Genomic DNA, 15,981 nt, shown 5'->3' with positions numbered 1-15,981 from the left:
TGACACATTCTCCAGGATAGGTCATATATCAGGCCAAACAACAAGTCTCAATAAATTTTAAAAGATTAAAATAATATCAAGCATAATATTAACCACAATAATATGAAACTAGAAATCAATCACGGGGTGGAGGGGAACTGGAAAAAACACAAGCACACAGAGGTAAACAACACACTACTGAACAAACAATAGGTCAATGAAGAAATCAAAGGTAATTTTAAAAAATGCATGGAGACAAATGAAAATGTAAACACAACAGTCCAAATATTTAGGATGCAGCAAAAGCAGTTCTAAGAGTGAGGTTTATATAGCAATAGAGACATACTTCAAGAAATGAGAACTATCTCAAATTAACAACCAAACCTCACACCTAAAGGAAGCAGAAAAAGAAGAACAAAGTCTGAAGCTAGTAGAAGGAAGGAAATAATAAATATTAGAGCAAGAGTAAGTAAAATAGAGTCTAAAAAATAACAGAGAAGATCAATGATACCAAGAGCTGGTTCTTTGAAAAGATAAACAAAATTGATAAACCCCTACCCAGACTCATCAAGAAAAAAGAGATGACTCAAATAAAATGAAGGGGGAGAAATATGAACCGATACCACAAAATATGAAGAATTAAGAGAATATTGTGGAAAAATTATATGCCAACAAATCTGACAACCTAGAAAAATGAATAAATTCCTAGAAACATAGTTTTCCAAACTGTCTGTAGATAGGTGAATGGGTAAAGAAGAAATCATTTGTATGTGTGTGTTTGTGTTTGTGTGTATGTGGTGTATGTGTATTACTTCACCATAAAAAAAGAGTGAGATTTTGTCACTTGCAACCACATGGATGGACCTAGAGGGTATCACACTAATTAAAATGAATTCAGCAGAGAAAGATGAATACCGTATGGTTTCACTTATACACAGAATTCAGGAAACAAAACAAATGAACAAACAAAATAAACAGACACTTAAATACAGAGAACAAAGTGGTGGTTGCCAGAGAGGAGGTGGGTGGGTGAATGAGCAAAATAGATGAAGGGAATTAAGAGATACAAATTTCCAGTAATAAAATAAATAAGTTGCAGAGTACTAAAGTACAAGGTATGGAATATATTCAATAACATTGTAGTAACATTGTATGGTGACAGACTGGGACTATACTTATTATCATGAGCAGTGAGAAACTTGTCAAATCAATATTTTGTATACTTGAAACCAATATAACATTGTATGTCAATTTTACTTCAATAATAATGATTATGTAGCAAACTAATAAATATAAAATATATGTATATGTGTAAATGTATATACACTTCCATGCTTATGCATATGAAACTGCTGGATTATAAAGAAAAGATGTGAAAATGTTTAACTTTAATGGAATTCCCAATTTTACACTTCCAACATCAGTGAATAGGAATTCTATTAATCTCCTTGAATAGTACTGTCTGATTTTTACATGTTATTAGCCTTTCTGGTTCATTTGAAATATTATTGTATTGTGGTTTTAATTTTCATTTTCCTGGTAATTCATACACCTAAATATTTAATCATGATATTGGCTTTTTCTATAATCTTTTTGAAGTAACTTTTCAAGTATTTTGCCCAATTTTCTAATACATTAATGTCTTTTCCTTATTGATTTGTTGGAGATTAGTTAGATTGAAAACTATTTTCTCCCAGAAAGAAAAATAAGATAGAAATTAAGGGTAAATAAAACCCCATATAGTGGCTCTTATTGCTGATTTCAGAATGTTGACTTAAAACAGCTTATCTAACATAACACAATAAAAAATAAATTAAAAAAACAGCTTATTAGTTTTGAAATTCAGTCTTTTTTCAGAGAACAGTTGTCTTCTCTTTTTGCATATGCATGCTAGTGTTTCTTGTTTGGGGATCATAATTACTTTGTTGGTTTCTTAAATATATTCATCATAAGTTTCTTGAAAGTAGAGATTTATCTTAGTCATCCATGTGTTCCCTGGCCTAGTTTCCAGCACAAAGGTGCCCAGCATTTAGTTCCTGCATGAGTGAAGTTAGTTTACTTATCCTTGGAAAAACTTTGAGTATCAGTATGCAAATGCTCATTTACATAAAATACATTAAGATTAGAAACTGGATCACTCTAACTCTTCTCCCACATTGAATTAAAAAGTCTCTCATTCTTGAGATTCAGTGTAACAAAATGAAAGAATGGTTACTTGTGTGCATTCGATAACTATTACTATACAATATTCAGTTTGTACATAGTGGGTTTTCTGATTGATTGCTAGAAATCCACATTGCTAGGAGTTTTGACTAATACAAAATGCTTATGAGACAAATTGGTGAGCTCAATCTCTGAGTTATGAGTAGCTACATCATAAAATAACACCTCAGTTTGGACAGCCATTGATTACCTGCTCAGATATCAGAGCTCCTGTCCACATGAAGCCTTGAATTCTCCCTACAATCTTCTTGGAGAAGAATTGACAAAGACTACTAGGAATGCAGGGAAGATTTTAACAAGAAACTAGAGCTGGATCTTTTGTGCAATTCAGTGACTGATGTTATCTTACTAGTTCCTCTCACGAAGACAACACTTACTTAGGAAAATCTCTAAAATATACATAAATTTCTGCCTGTAATCTAGGAAATGTTTCACAGGATTGCAAAAAGAAACTCCAAGGGGCACCTGGGTGGCTCAGTAGGTTAAGCCTCTATCTTCAGCTCAGGTCATGATCTCAGGGTCCTGGGATCAAACCCCACATCGGGCTCTCTGCTCAGCAGGGAGCCTGCTGGCACCACACCCTGTCTCTCTCTGCCTGCCTCTCTGCCTACTTGTGATCTCTCTCTCTGTCAAATAAATAAATAAAATATTTAAATATATATACACATACATACATAAATTTCTGCCTGTAATCTAGGAAATGTTTCACAGGCTTACAAAAAGAAACTCCATGGGGCACCTGGGTGGCTCAGTAGGTTAAGCCTCTGCCTTCAGTTCAGGTCATGGTCTCAGGGTCCTGGGATTGAGCCCCGCATTGGGCTCTCTGCTCAGCGGGGAGGCTGCTTCCACCCCTCCCTCTGCCTGCCTCTCTGCCTACTTTCTCTCTCTGTCAAGTAAATTCTTAAAATTTTTTTTTTAAAAAGCTCCAAGAAGAAAATACTTGCACTATTAAATTATCTTAAAGCTGTTTGTTTTTCAAATGTTGCATAAATACTGAGTAGAAGAAATATTTGCATAGAAAATAGAGATCTGTATACAGAAAGATGATTTGTGATTTCTGCAAATGTAAGTTAATATTTTAAAATTTTTTTCTAATGGACTGTGAGTGCAGCTCTTTAAGACTATGCATTCAAAGCAGACACTACAGTTCCTGATTTGAAAAGACTTCTGAGTCAGCACTTTACTAATACTACTGCTCTGACAGTGAATCCTAAATAAAAAAAAGAAAAAAAAAAGTTTAGAATTAGTCAAACATAATATGGCAGAAGCATATGAAATTTTATTATAATGCTTACTTATAATAATTTAGATTGTTGGGTGCCTGTGGATAAGGAATTTAGCTTAAATAATTATTTGCAGATGATGCATTTGATATTAAATGGTCTGAAAAGGAAGCAGTTTTATTAAGTAAAATAAGTTCTAAAATGATAAAATAATTGATGCAGTTCACAGATTGAATACGATTATTGTAACTATATCTTCTCAATTGAAACAATAAAAATTAGCATATATTTAACTAATTGTAATACCTTCTATGCAGCTCTTTGAACATACCTTGTTAAGTCCTGCTATGATCTTTGAGACCAGTTCAGCTACAGAGAATACTCATAGCTTATTTTTTTTACTCATAGCTTATTTTTAACATTTCTATGTATTTTTTTCCCTGCAAGAGGACCAGCTAACAATTTAAATCAAGTTCTCGATATATAATTTCCATACAATAAAGTTCACCCCTTTGTATAGTTAGATGACTTTTGACAAGTGGACACAGTTCTGTAACCAAGACCACAATTTACTTATCTGCTGATGAACCCTTGTATTGTTTTTAGTTTCTATTATGAATAAATTTGTTATGAATATTCATGTATATCTTTTTGTGGACACATGTTTCATTTCCCTTGGGTAAATACTTAGTAGTGCTGAGTCAGATGGTAGGAAAGAAAGATTATATAATGTTTGATTTTATAAAAAACTGCCAAAGCATATGTACTGTTTTATAATCCCACCAGCAATGTGCAAGACATCTAATTGCTCCACATTCTCACCAGAACTAGCTATTGTCAGTATTTTTAACTGTAGATATTGTAATATGTTAGTGGTAATATTTCATTGGGGTTTTAATTTGCATTTCCTTAATGAAAAATGATATTAAGCATTTTTCACATGCTTATTGGTCATTCACATATCTTCTTTGATGAAGTGTGTAAGTATTTTCTCTGTTTTTATTCTGTTGGTGATCCTAAAATTGTATTATAAGCATTCTTTATGTATTGTGAATACAAGTATTTTATCAGATATGTGATTTGCAATTATTTTCTCCCAATATGAAGCTCATATTTTTATTTTCTTAAGTGTCTTTTGAAGAGCAAAGGGGTTTTTGTTTGTTTTAATTTTAATGAATTCTTTTAAGTTTCATGCTTTTTGTGCCTGTTGAGAAACAGCCTAACCCAAAGACACAAAAAATTTCTCCTGTTTTCCTCTAGGTTTATGGTTTTAGGTTTTGTAAATTTCTTGTTAAATTGTGTATATGACGTAAGAGTTGATAATCTTTTTTTAATATGAATTTACATTTGTTCAATCACTGTTTTTTGGAAGATTGTCCTTTCTTTGTCTATTGAATTACCTCAGCACGTTTTAAGAAAATCAACTGTATATATATTTTTTCTGGACTCTTTTCTGTCCCGTTGATCTATATGTCCACCCTTTGCCAAAACTATAACTTCTTGATTACTGTAGATTTAATATAAAATCTAGTCAGAACACTTCTGTGACCATATAACCCTCAAACCTAGACCTGCCAAAGATTAATAGTATTATATCCATTTTACTGATGAGTAAACAGAATCACAGAGAGTTTGGCCTGCCCAAGTTTGCACAGCTATCAGTAGACCTGGCATTAAAATCTCCCCAAATCCTAGTATATTATTTTTTCCTACCAAACTAACAAAAGTAGTGAAAGGAGATTGTGTCTCAGTGGTACACAGTGGCACATTAGGAAATATTTTCTGAATAACAGACTCCTACATAAAGGCAGGGAACTCAACAACTACTTAAGACAAAGACAGTAGTAATTTTATTCCCTCCTTGGTGCAAAATACTCTTTTCTTTCTCAGTATTTGCCTTTGTGAATGATACATTCAGCATTACTGCATCTGCTATTGCTTGATAATTGGGCTTAATTGGACTTTGCCTATTCTTAATCCTAATATAAATGCTAATTAGGTTTAATATAGGAGGACTCTTTCCAAAAGGGAACTGTTTCTTGAGTTCTACCTTACTGGAATTTATTTGATTGTATTTTTGACCTTGCAAATTATTTTCTGTTGGTGATTTGCTTTGAGTAGTCTTTGAGTAAAAGAAAAATTAAAATTTAGAAGTAAATTAAATTAAAATTTAATTAATTATTTAATAAATTAATTAAATTTAATTAATTAAAATTAAAAAGTAAAATTTTCTTCTGTGCTTTATATACCTTATGCCAAAATATTATCTTCTTCTCTGTTTTTTGTAGTGTTCAATGATTCGGTAGTTGTGTTTAACACTCAGTGCTCATCACAACATGTGCCCTCCATAATACCCATCACTGGGCTTCCCCATCCACCCAGCCCTCTCCCTTCTGTAACCTTCAGTTTGTTTCCCAGAGTCCAGAGTCTCTCACGGTTTGTCTCCCTCTCTGATTCCTTCCTATTCAGTTCTCCCTCCCTTTCCTTGTGGTCCTCCACTCTATTCCTTATGTCCTACATATGAGTGAAACAGTATGGTAATTGTCTTTCTCTGCTTGACTTACTTCACTCAGCATAATCCCCTCCAGTTCCATCCATGTGGATGCAAATGGTGGGTATTCATCCTTTCTGATGGCTGAGTAATACTCCATTGTCTATATGGACCACATCTTCTTTACTGTCCTCCTAATTTGATTGCTTTTTTAGAATTTTGTTGCGCATCAAACATGTATAGTCCTAGGTTTGCATAGGATAATTATATTGTTTGATCTTCTCTCCTTCAGAATGAAGAAGTCAGATTCATTGAAAATGAGCTAGAGATTCAAAAGCAAAAATACTTTAAACTTCAGACATTTGTTAGAAGCTTGATACTAGCTATGAAAGCTGATGATAAGGAACAACAACAGGTAGGTGCCAGAAGAGAATAGTAAGCTGTAATGTATCATGTTGAAAAATGACATGGCACATTTGAGTTCTTAATATTTTTTTCATTTTTATACTTCTTTCCTGCCTGCCTCAAGAAAGGATTTGTTACTTTATAACTTTTTTAGCACAGTATTTTTAAGAGTAGGTATTCAGATATTTGTGTGCTGCCTTAATAGAAAATCAAAATAATTGATTAATACTTTGTTAATTTCAGGCTAGAGTTAAAAAGGAAAAAATAACTTTAAAAATTAATTTTAAATAAATTCTCCATGTTTGTAGAGTCTGGGCTACCCTAACTGGAGAAACACACATTTTGAAATCTTTCGTGAATAAAATATTCTGGTGCAGAGTTCAGGGCCAAATCCAACTTGATGTGTGTTTTTATAAATAAAGTTTTATTGGAACTCCAAAAAAAAAAAAGGTGAGGCATTTGCCTCTCTTCTGTATTTCAGTTACCTTCCAGACCTCAATAGATTTCACAAATGTTTAAATACCTTCTATTTCAAAATATGCTGCTTATCACTAAGAAATATGAAATTACTTTGTAAAATTCTTTGTGATCACAGTGCATCATTTACTTTTCCCAGTTTAACTAGAATGCTTGGTTCCTTTACCCCAAAGATGTCTTTTATTTGTCACTGTGGAATTATATTTACAAATTCCTCCCAAATTACACATGTTGTCTCATTTTTTATGTGAAATGTATATAAAAATATATTAAGCTTGCTTTAAAATTATAGAATTTTTCTAATGTTACACTCAATACTAAATGATACCAAATTTGCCTGAGTGGTATACTATTCTTGAGACATTCAGTGAATAGTAGGTCACACAAGTAACCATTAATTTGGAAGCAGTCTTGTAGGTTTTTATTCAGGAAAGAAATCTCATGCATACTGTACAAAAATTCATCCCTTATATCCAAGCAAGACTACTTATTTGTAGCTCATCCCAGATATCTCCAGGGAAAAAGAAGAGTATTAGCATCCCACAATTCTTTTTTAAAAGAAACTAATTTACTCATGAGACTCAAACCAGCATGTACAGTATGTGCCCAGTTTTATAAGTTTACTTTCCCTGTGCTTCGCACACACAGATATTCCAAGACAGTAGTCTTCAGTTAGCTTTGCCAGCTTTATTTAAGCATGTTGCTGTATTACATGAGTTATTCATTTTCCATATTCCATGGCATATTGAAAATGTGTTTGTTTTTTAGGAATGTAAACTATGGATTTTGAATGAATAAGGTGGCAGATTTAAACATGGTCCCAAGGGTACTGTAAATTTTCAATAACTGTAAAAAAAATTAGGTTCACCTTCAGAAATAACTTGGAGTGTGGGCCTGGTCCCAAAAGTTAGAGCATGGTTTTGAATTCAGAGTTACATTGGCAGATAACTAGCAACATCTATCTATGTGTCTTGATATCTAGGAACAGCACACAGACTGCATTTTGTTTCTACTTCTAATGACTTGGTTCTTTCCCCAAGGCCACTAACAAATAAGAAAAATAACTATTGTATATTTTACTTTTCTCCTCTTATACTTTTCCTCTGATAGAATACTGATGAACTAAGATATGGCAAAACTTTGGCCATAAAAAAGAGAAAATTATACAAAAATTGCACTGAAATTCATAGCCTATATACTCATCATCCAAAGAGAAAATACTAATTTTTATAGTTGAGATCAGGTATAACACATGTCTAAGTATAGAAGACACCAATAGTAGTTTACAAAAGTTATTAAGGTGATCTTTTAAGTTACTGATCTTCACATTATGAGATACTTAGAAGTTTTATTTATAGAAGAAAGCAATTTTTATTCTATTTAATAAAAGAAAACCATTTTGTCATTGGTTTCTTATTTTAAAAACTCTTAATTTCTTTCAATTAATTTTGCTTTGGGTAAACTGAGATGAGTGGTTCACAGCGTATTTTTCTCCAATAAAGCAGTCCAGGCTTTAAAAAAAATATATGACACTGTCTGATTGAAATTTTAGATTACCCAAAGGGTTTCTTTTAATTAATAGCCATTTTTAAATTAAAATAATTTTGCCACCACTGTATTATCATTAGTGTCTTTCTTCTCCTGATAATTCACTGTGTGATCCCAGCCACATCAATTGCTTTTCTTGAACTTAAATTTCCCCACTTTGTAAGGAGGATAAGAATGATTAATCTTATGGAACTTGGCATTGATACCCCAGGGCTTTGCATAAGTATTATAAATACAGATGATATATTTGGGAATTGCTTTAATCTTTTGGGAATAATGGCACCAGATGAGTCTGTAAAGATAGATTGATGAAGAATCTATAGTTAAAAAAAAAAGTTATGTGTTTACTTAATATATATGTAAAAGGCAGCTCTAGCAATTGTCATAATCCATAGATTTGTTCAGTGTGTCAATGTTGCAATCCAGTAAGATACTAAAAGAATTTTGAAGTGGACCTCATGCATTAACAGTGCCCCATGCTGCTTATATATAGTCAGTCAGCTACATAAAATTAAGTTACAAAAAAAAATAATAATCCTCTTTTGACTTGAGGGTATCCCCACGAGAATTTAGAATGTCATCAAGTATTTTCATTTACCTGACTTTCTAATACTCTAAGCACATGTTCAATGAATGTGAGTGGAGGACTTTGCCTTTTTTCATATGGCTTCTTCACAGTTACAAAGTGAACTAAATCCAGTGATATATTTCTCTTAAACTATGATCAACTAATGTCAGCAAAGGCTTTGTTCCTCCTTGACTGGGTTAGTGATAAACAACTATTCTAGAAGAAAATGGCTGTGTGTTCTATTACTGCAACCTAGCACCTTAGAAAGCATGTAGAACCAGTAGATGACTGCTTTGTGAATTCTCCAAATTTCAGCAAGAGGTTCATGTGCTATTTAAGAGTATAAAACAAATAACTTTCCCGTCAGATAGGAGTTAGTCTTTCCTTATGCAGATTAACAAAAAGGAGAAAGTTTCTAATCTTGTCCCTCTGCTATAAGACAAATGTATAAATGACATTTATTTTAATAAAGAGAATAAAATACTGTCTTATTTAAACAGTGGATTTCATAAATTCTCCAGTATGCCCTTTCTGTTCCTTAATTCAGTAATGACAAGCTTGCATTTGTCCATGTTCCTTTGGTCCTTATTTACCACTGCACCAAAAGTCCACACTACAAGTAATTCTGTCTTAAAGTACCCGGATATGATACATTATTAATATTGGAAGCATCAAATCAATCATTTAGTTCACAGTATTTTTTATGGTCAAATGGGCATCAGGACTGTCAGCCACATAAAAATGTATTAAACATTTATTTCCTTTGTATGGATACATGTTATACAATTCCAGATGAAACGATTTTTCCATGGCAAAGCTTAGTCCATGGCTCTTGGCTTATCCTATTTACTCCAACCAAGAAATGAGCAGCCTCCTAGAGATATAATTTCACAGCTAGATTTACTGTCCAACTGTGCCCTGGTGGGTGCTTGACCATTGATAGATATGGGCATAGCCTTAGAAAAGAAAAAAAGTTACTTGGAATTTTCAAGTTGTTAATGTTTAGTCTAAAGTGGAATAACTGAGATTTTCCCTAATAAGTTCTTTCTCCTAGCGAAGTGCATACTAGTCTTGTGATATGTGTTTTTCTATAAAGGACAGTATAAGTGGGCAGGAGTATTTTAATAAGGAATATAATTGTAAAACCCTTTAGCAGTGATCAGTGAAGACTTAAAAACTAGTATGAAAATCACTTTTCTCAAATACTTCAAAGCACTTTGTCCAGAATAGTTGCGCATTTCCCTCATAGTTTGCCTTTTACCCAGGGTTTCACTCTACATAATCCACACTCTCAAGATCTAGTATTTTATTACTTCCTTAATAGTGTATGAAGAGGTTTTCTTTTATGTAAGATACTGTATAAGGTCCTGAAGAGAAATGTTTCATTCTTTAAGTCCATGAATATAAATTGACAAGAAAGAACATTTATTAATGTAAAATTGAAAAAATTAAAAAAAAACCTGTCCACATACTAATTCTAAAAAATTGATTTTTCTGGCTCAGGCACTGCTGTCAGATTTACCTCCTGAATTAGAAGAGATGGATTTCAATCATGCCTCACCAGAGCCTGATGATACCTCATTCAGTGTGTCTTCTTTATCAGAGAAAAATGCCTCAGACAGCTTGTGATTTGACAGGGGTTACATGATACATACAGACTTTTGACTGCCTAACAGTTGTGCATTTCCAGATAACTGCATTCTCTTGCCTCAAAATTCCTCAGTTGGAAAAACATATTGTTGGAACTGACACATTCTGTGAAGAATGGACAAGATATAATGGCTACAATGTAAAAATGTATGTGAAATTTAAAAGCATCATTTGAGAAATTTTTCCAAACTGATAAAACTCTGAGGAACATTTGTATTTAATTTTTGACAGTTTATCTGAAATGTGTAATGTCTAATTTCTGAAAGATTTTTGTTTGGTTTTTAGAAGAATCTTAGTTTTAGTAATAGTTTTGACCCAAAACATAAAAATAAAGTTATTTCAGCATTACTTATCAAGTTACTAAAGCTTGGTTAGCTTTGTTTTATAGCCATTACATCTTTATTCTCTCTCCTTTTCCTATCAGCTACATACACCTTTACTCAGGAAAGTGGACTGAAATTTGAAAACAAAACCTTAAAAATGATTTTACCTGAATGAGTCCTAGGATATATTTCGATTTCCTATGACAATTTGACTTCAGCTGATGAATGAAAATTTAAGGATCACTGGTTTATAATTGTAAATTATTGGTATTCTTCCATTTTCTAACCCAAATATTTGGGCGGTAGGGGGAAATCACTATGGAAAAGTAATTAACCAACATGAAATCAAATAAATTATTAAGTGTATAGAAACAAAATGTTGTAAAAGATTAGTCTTAATGGGGATTCTTCATTGTTGCAAATGACAAATATTGGTAAGATTCACATTCTACTAGTAAATCTGTATAACTAAGTTAGATGGAATTTTGCACAAATATTACACTTTTATCACTATCTTCATAATACTTTTTCAATTCTTACATTTTATGAAACAGGAAGTCAAGGTAGAGTCTTCTTTTTTAATCTAGCCACTGAGTTTTGTCACAAATTTTGCCCCATTCTCATCTGAGGCTTGTACAGAGCCATCCACCAAGGATAATATCCAAAAAGAGTTATACACTACTGTGGTTGTAAATCACAGTCCTCTGAATTTCCTGGACACTTTTCTGTGAGTGCACTCCTAAAATGGGCATGCCACCCAGTTGTTCTATTAGTAGGTACCAGATGGCCATACACTGTAGACAATTCTTTGCACACTGTTCCTTCTGGGGTACCAGCTGGCATTACCAAGACCCAAAGAAGGGAAAATGCCAGTTTCTTAGTTTCTCCCTGAGCACACAGCATCATGTTTTTGCGAGTTGGCTGTGTGGAGTTGTGTTGCATTGTTAAATTATTATCTATTCCTAAAAGATTAATCAAGTATCTAGATGGCTTTCATTTTTTTTTTTAAGAGAGGGAAAGAGAGAGGTGGGGGAAGGGCAGAGGGAGACGGGGAGAGAGAGAATCTTAAGCAGGTTCTATGCCCATCCCAGAGTGCTATAAAGGTCTCAATCTTACAACCCTGAGATCATGACCTGAGCTGAAATCAGTAGTCAGATGCTTAACTGACTGAGCCACCCAGATGCTCCAACTAGATGGCTCTTTTGGCCATCAAGTTTCTATGTCACATATTTTTGTAATTTGCAAGCAAAATCAATTTTGATCTTGGAATTCAGATACCTATTTATGAATGCAAAAAGGCAGTCATGTTTATCTTTGACCTTGAAATGTCCGTTGGTAATCCTTTATTTTGTCAGCTATTGTTTATGACTATTGCCATGCTACTGCTATGGTTCTTTTGTTAACAGAAATATTTCAGTGGTTAGGTATGATCCCTTTTAGATAAAAGCCATACAGTTCTTTTCAAATAATGTTTAATACTCCTTGCTGTGAAGTAAAATTCCATTCAGAAAAAGAGTTCTGAGTAAAAGAACTTCAGGCATTAGGAATAAATTTATCAGTCAATTCCTCCATGAGATAGAGAGTCCCTACGTAAGTGTAGAAACCATCTCATAGGATAGAATGAACAAATTCCAGGATTTCAAGTCTCTCCTAGGAGCTCCATCCTATTCACTGAGTTTATCTTTAAACTGTAATTTCTTCTGCTCCAATTTAAGCTCTGTCTTATTTGGTTCTTTTTTTCCCCCAATTTTATTTTATTTTTTCAGTGTTCCAAGATACATTGTTTATGTACCACACCCTCTTGTCACCAAGTAAGGATAGATAATTCTCTCCTACATCTTTCGGCTTTACAGATTGTATCGGTTACACCTCAGCAATTAGACACCAAATCAAAAAATATTCATCGAGCTTCTGCTATAGGGACATTTGATTTCTACTCCTTAGCAAGGCATAAACTTCAAAACGAATTATGTCTTTTCACTTTCTCAGAGATACTAATAAAAGTTATTTAAGTAGAAATTTTAATAAACTTAAAGATTGTTAGGTGTGATTCCTAAAAAAATGATCATCTACAATTTTGAGAGGACACATTGATGATTTCTTTGTTCCTGTTTTAAAGTTCCATTAAAATAGAAACAGTACACGTAGGAATCCTTTTGTTTTGTGTTTCAGCACCAGAGTTATTTATTTTATCCTCAAAATTAAAACATTTAAAAAATGAAATGTAGTTGTTCTGTACCAGGGACCAAAAGAAATAGCTGCATCCAGAAAAAAAATCATAATTGATAGAATTAAATTAAGTACTGCAGATTTTTTAAAAGTTGCCAAAATCAAGTATTAAAAGTTTATTATGAAGAAAATATATTTTTTAACACATAATAGGTTGGAATTTTTTGAGACATCTTAAAGCAGAAAAATATCAGTTTGACTGCTTTTGTGACATCTTCATGACTAGGGGGAGAAAAACAACTAACGTTTCATTCTTTAGGGTTTTGACACATTAAAACAGACCATACTATCTGAAGCATCTCTCATAATGACAGATACCAAGGTGAAATTTTTTTTTCCTTTTAACTACACTTTGATGTTTGCTTTCAGCTTAGGATAGCCAAGCAGTTTCTAAGTAACAAATGTTTATCTAAGAACACTTACTTTAAAATAGGTTTTAAAAAATAACCTGAAGATACCTTCCTCATTCCAGCCAAGCTAACATTAGTCACAAGAAAATGAGAACTATAGTTACCCTGTAAAATAGCAAACTTAGCATATGCAAGGAAAATATTAAAAGAACATTGTTCTTAATGAATTTTGGAACACTGAGAAAGAAAAGAAAAGAAAATTGGACTTCTTGGAGGGCACCTGTATGGTTCAGTCTGTTAAGCAGCTACCTTTGGCTCAGGTCATGATCTCGGGGTCCTGGGATAGAGCCCAGCATCAGGCTCCCTGCTGAGCAGGAAGTCTGCTTCTGCCACTGCCCCTACCCTCTGCTCATCCTCCCTCTCTTTCTCTCTCTGTCAAATAAATAAAATCTTAAAAAAGAAAGAAAATTGTTCTTTCTATGGGAACTGGGGATGCTTTGTTGTAAGGTCATATATCAACATTAGAACTTCTATGCTTACCAATGTAATCATGATAAAAATGTTATTGTTGGAGATGAAAAAGCTACAAACCAATCACATCATGTGCTGTGTATACTACCAGAACTTCAAGAAATGTCAAAGAGGCCCCAAAGACAACAGTATCTATTTTAAGGCACTTTCATAGCCAGTCATCTTTAAATTTGTAGGAAAAACAGAAGCGATGTATTTAGAAGAATTGTAGGCTCTAAATTAGACTTTGTTGCTTTATATTTGGGGGGAGGAGGGGACATTCAGCCCATTTCCAAGGAATAGTTTCCTCATTTTAACCCGATAGTTTATGATCATTTTTAGAAGAAATTCTTAATATTTTAAGGCCTGTCCTTTCTCCACATTGTAGTGATGCTATAGCAGGAGTATTGCCTATTTAAAAAAAATATATATTAGATTTTCATTCAGGTCCTAAAAAATGACAAATTCTGATATATTAGCCCTTTAAAGAGCTATCAGTGCTATAGTGTCTAAAAGATGAGTAAATGTTTATCTTTGAAGTTGGTGTTATTTTTGGAAGACAACACTAGTATACTCATCATATCGGGCTATTATTTTGTGATAATATAAGGGAGGATCCTACTAATTTGTGAGACTATGGTCAGCATACTATTGCCCCAAACAAACCATTATTAAGGTCATATTTCTTAAAATGGAAAGAGAATAAAATAATATTTTCATGAAACTATAATTATGATTGTTCCGTTAAAGCTTATACTGAGTATATATTGCTCTGCATTGATATTTTATTTTATGTTAACTTGTTAAGTAATTCCTTTAAGTGATTATGCATCCCATTTTACTGATACTACCTCTGAAATATATTACCACCTTAAAACTACATTATTGTAATGTGATCTTTTATAGGGTTTTTATTTAAATTTTATAGAGGCAATAAATGATTTCCAACTAATAGACATCTATTTCTTTCTTTTAATGTTTATTTCTCTAAGTCTTTGCGGTTTTTGTTTGTTTGTTTGTTTGTTTTTGAGAGAGAGAGAGAGAGAACAAGAATGGAGGGAGGAGGGACAGAGGGAGAAAGAGAGAGAGAATCTTAAGTAGGCTACACACTCAATGGGAAGCCCAATGCAGGGCTCTGTCTCACAACTCTGAGATCATGACCTGAGCTAAATCAAGAGCCAGATGCCCCATAACTCTTTGTGTTTAAAGCATTATTCCTTTTTTAAAGATAATTTTTCCTCCCAAAATAAGGCTCTGATAAAAAAGACCCCCCAAAATGCAGACAATAATAAGATGTTGTGTCTCAGAGAAGGGAGAACATGGAATGCTCAAGTGAAAATTTGGTTGAATTCCAAGCTTCCAAGTACATCATCTTTAATTGACTTTACTTAAAAAAGAATTACTCCAATTTCAATGCACTAGAGTGGATATTCAGTGATAGATAAAAAGATTTTTCCAGGGAAGGATATTTAAATAGTAAAACCAGAAAGTAAATTGCCACCAAATAAGCAAAGAATGTTATTTTCATAACAAATTTTTTAAAGTGATAGGGTTGTATCTAAATCTGGCTCTCCTTGACACCAGTAGAGCATGCTTTTAATTTGGATAAAATATGCCCATGCATTTTTTTGTCAAAATCTTAAACCAATGAAAACTGCTCATGTTACCTAAATAATGGGAGAGGGCAGGAGGTGAGTTTAAAATAGCACATCAACAGTTTTCCTTCCCAGTTCAAGAGTGTTGCAAGGGGAAAAAAATCACATACAAACATGCACTTCAAATGATCCAAGTGTTTCTCAGTCTGCAAAAACATTGAGTTAAGGTGGTGAAATCCTTTCATTTTATAAAAATGAATGGGAATACCTCTTCGACCTCAGCCGCAGCAACATCTTCCTAGGAACAACGCCAAAGGCAAGGGAAGCAAGGGCAAAAATGAACTATTGGGATTTCATCAAGATCAAAAGCTTTTGCACAGCAAAGGAAACAGTTCACAAAATCAAAAGAC

The 15,981-nt window shown here is 33.2% G+C and overlaps 1 protein-coding gene across 1 annotated transcript in view; it reads left to right on the top strand.

Annotated features, from left to right (window-relative positions):
• HDX (highly divergent homeobox) overlaps positions 1–14,919 on the top strand; it is a 247,300-nt gene extending 232,381 nt beyond the window's left edge. The window contains exons 9-10 of the mRNA XM_004776045.2: positions 6,209–6,331; positions 10,418–14,919. Of these exons, the coding sequence (XP_004776102.1) occupies positions 6,209–6,331; positions 10,418–10,543 (249 nt within the window). The 3' untranslated portion in view covers positions 10,544–14,919. The remainder of the gene's footprint in view (positions 1–6,208; positions 6,332–10,417) is intronic.
• The last annotated feature ends 1,062 nt before the right edge of the window (positions 14,920–15,981 follow it).

Source organism: Mustela putorius, unplaced genomic scaffold (genome assembly GCF_011764305.1).
Source record: "Mustela putorius furo isolate JIRA1106 unplaced genomic scaffold, ASM1176430v1.1 tig00000870_pilon_pilon_pilon, whole genome shotgun sequence".
Lineage (NCBI taxonomy): Eukaryota > Metazoa > Chordata > Mammalia > Carnivora > Mustelidae > Mustela > Mustela putorius.
Note: the sequence above shows the minus strand (reverse complement) of the source record. Positions and strands in the feature narration are given on the sequence as shown.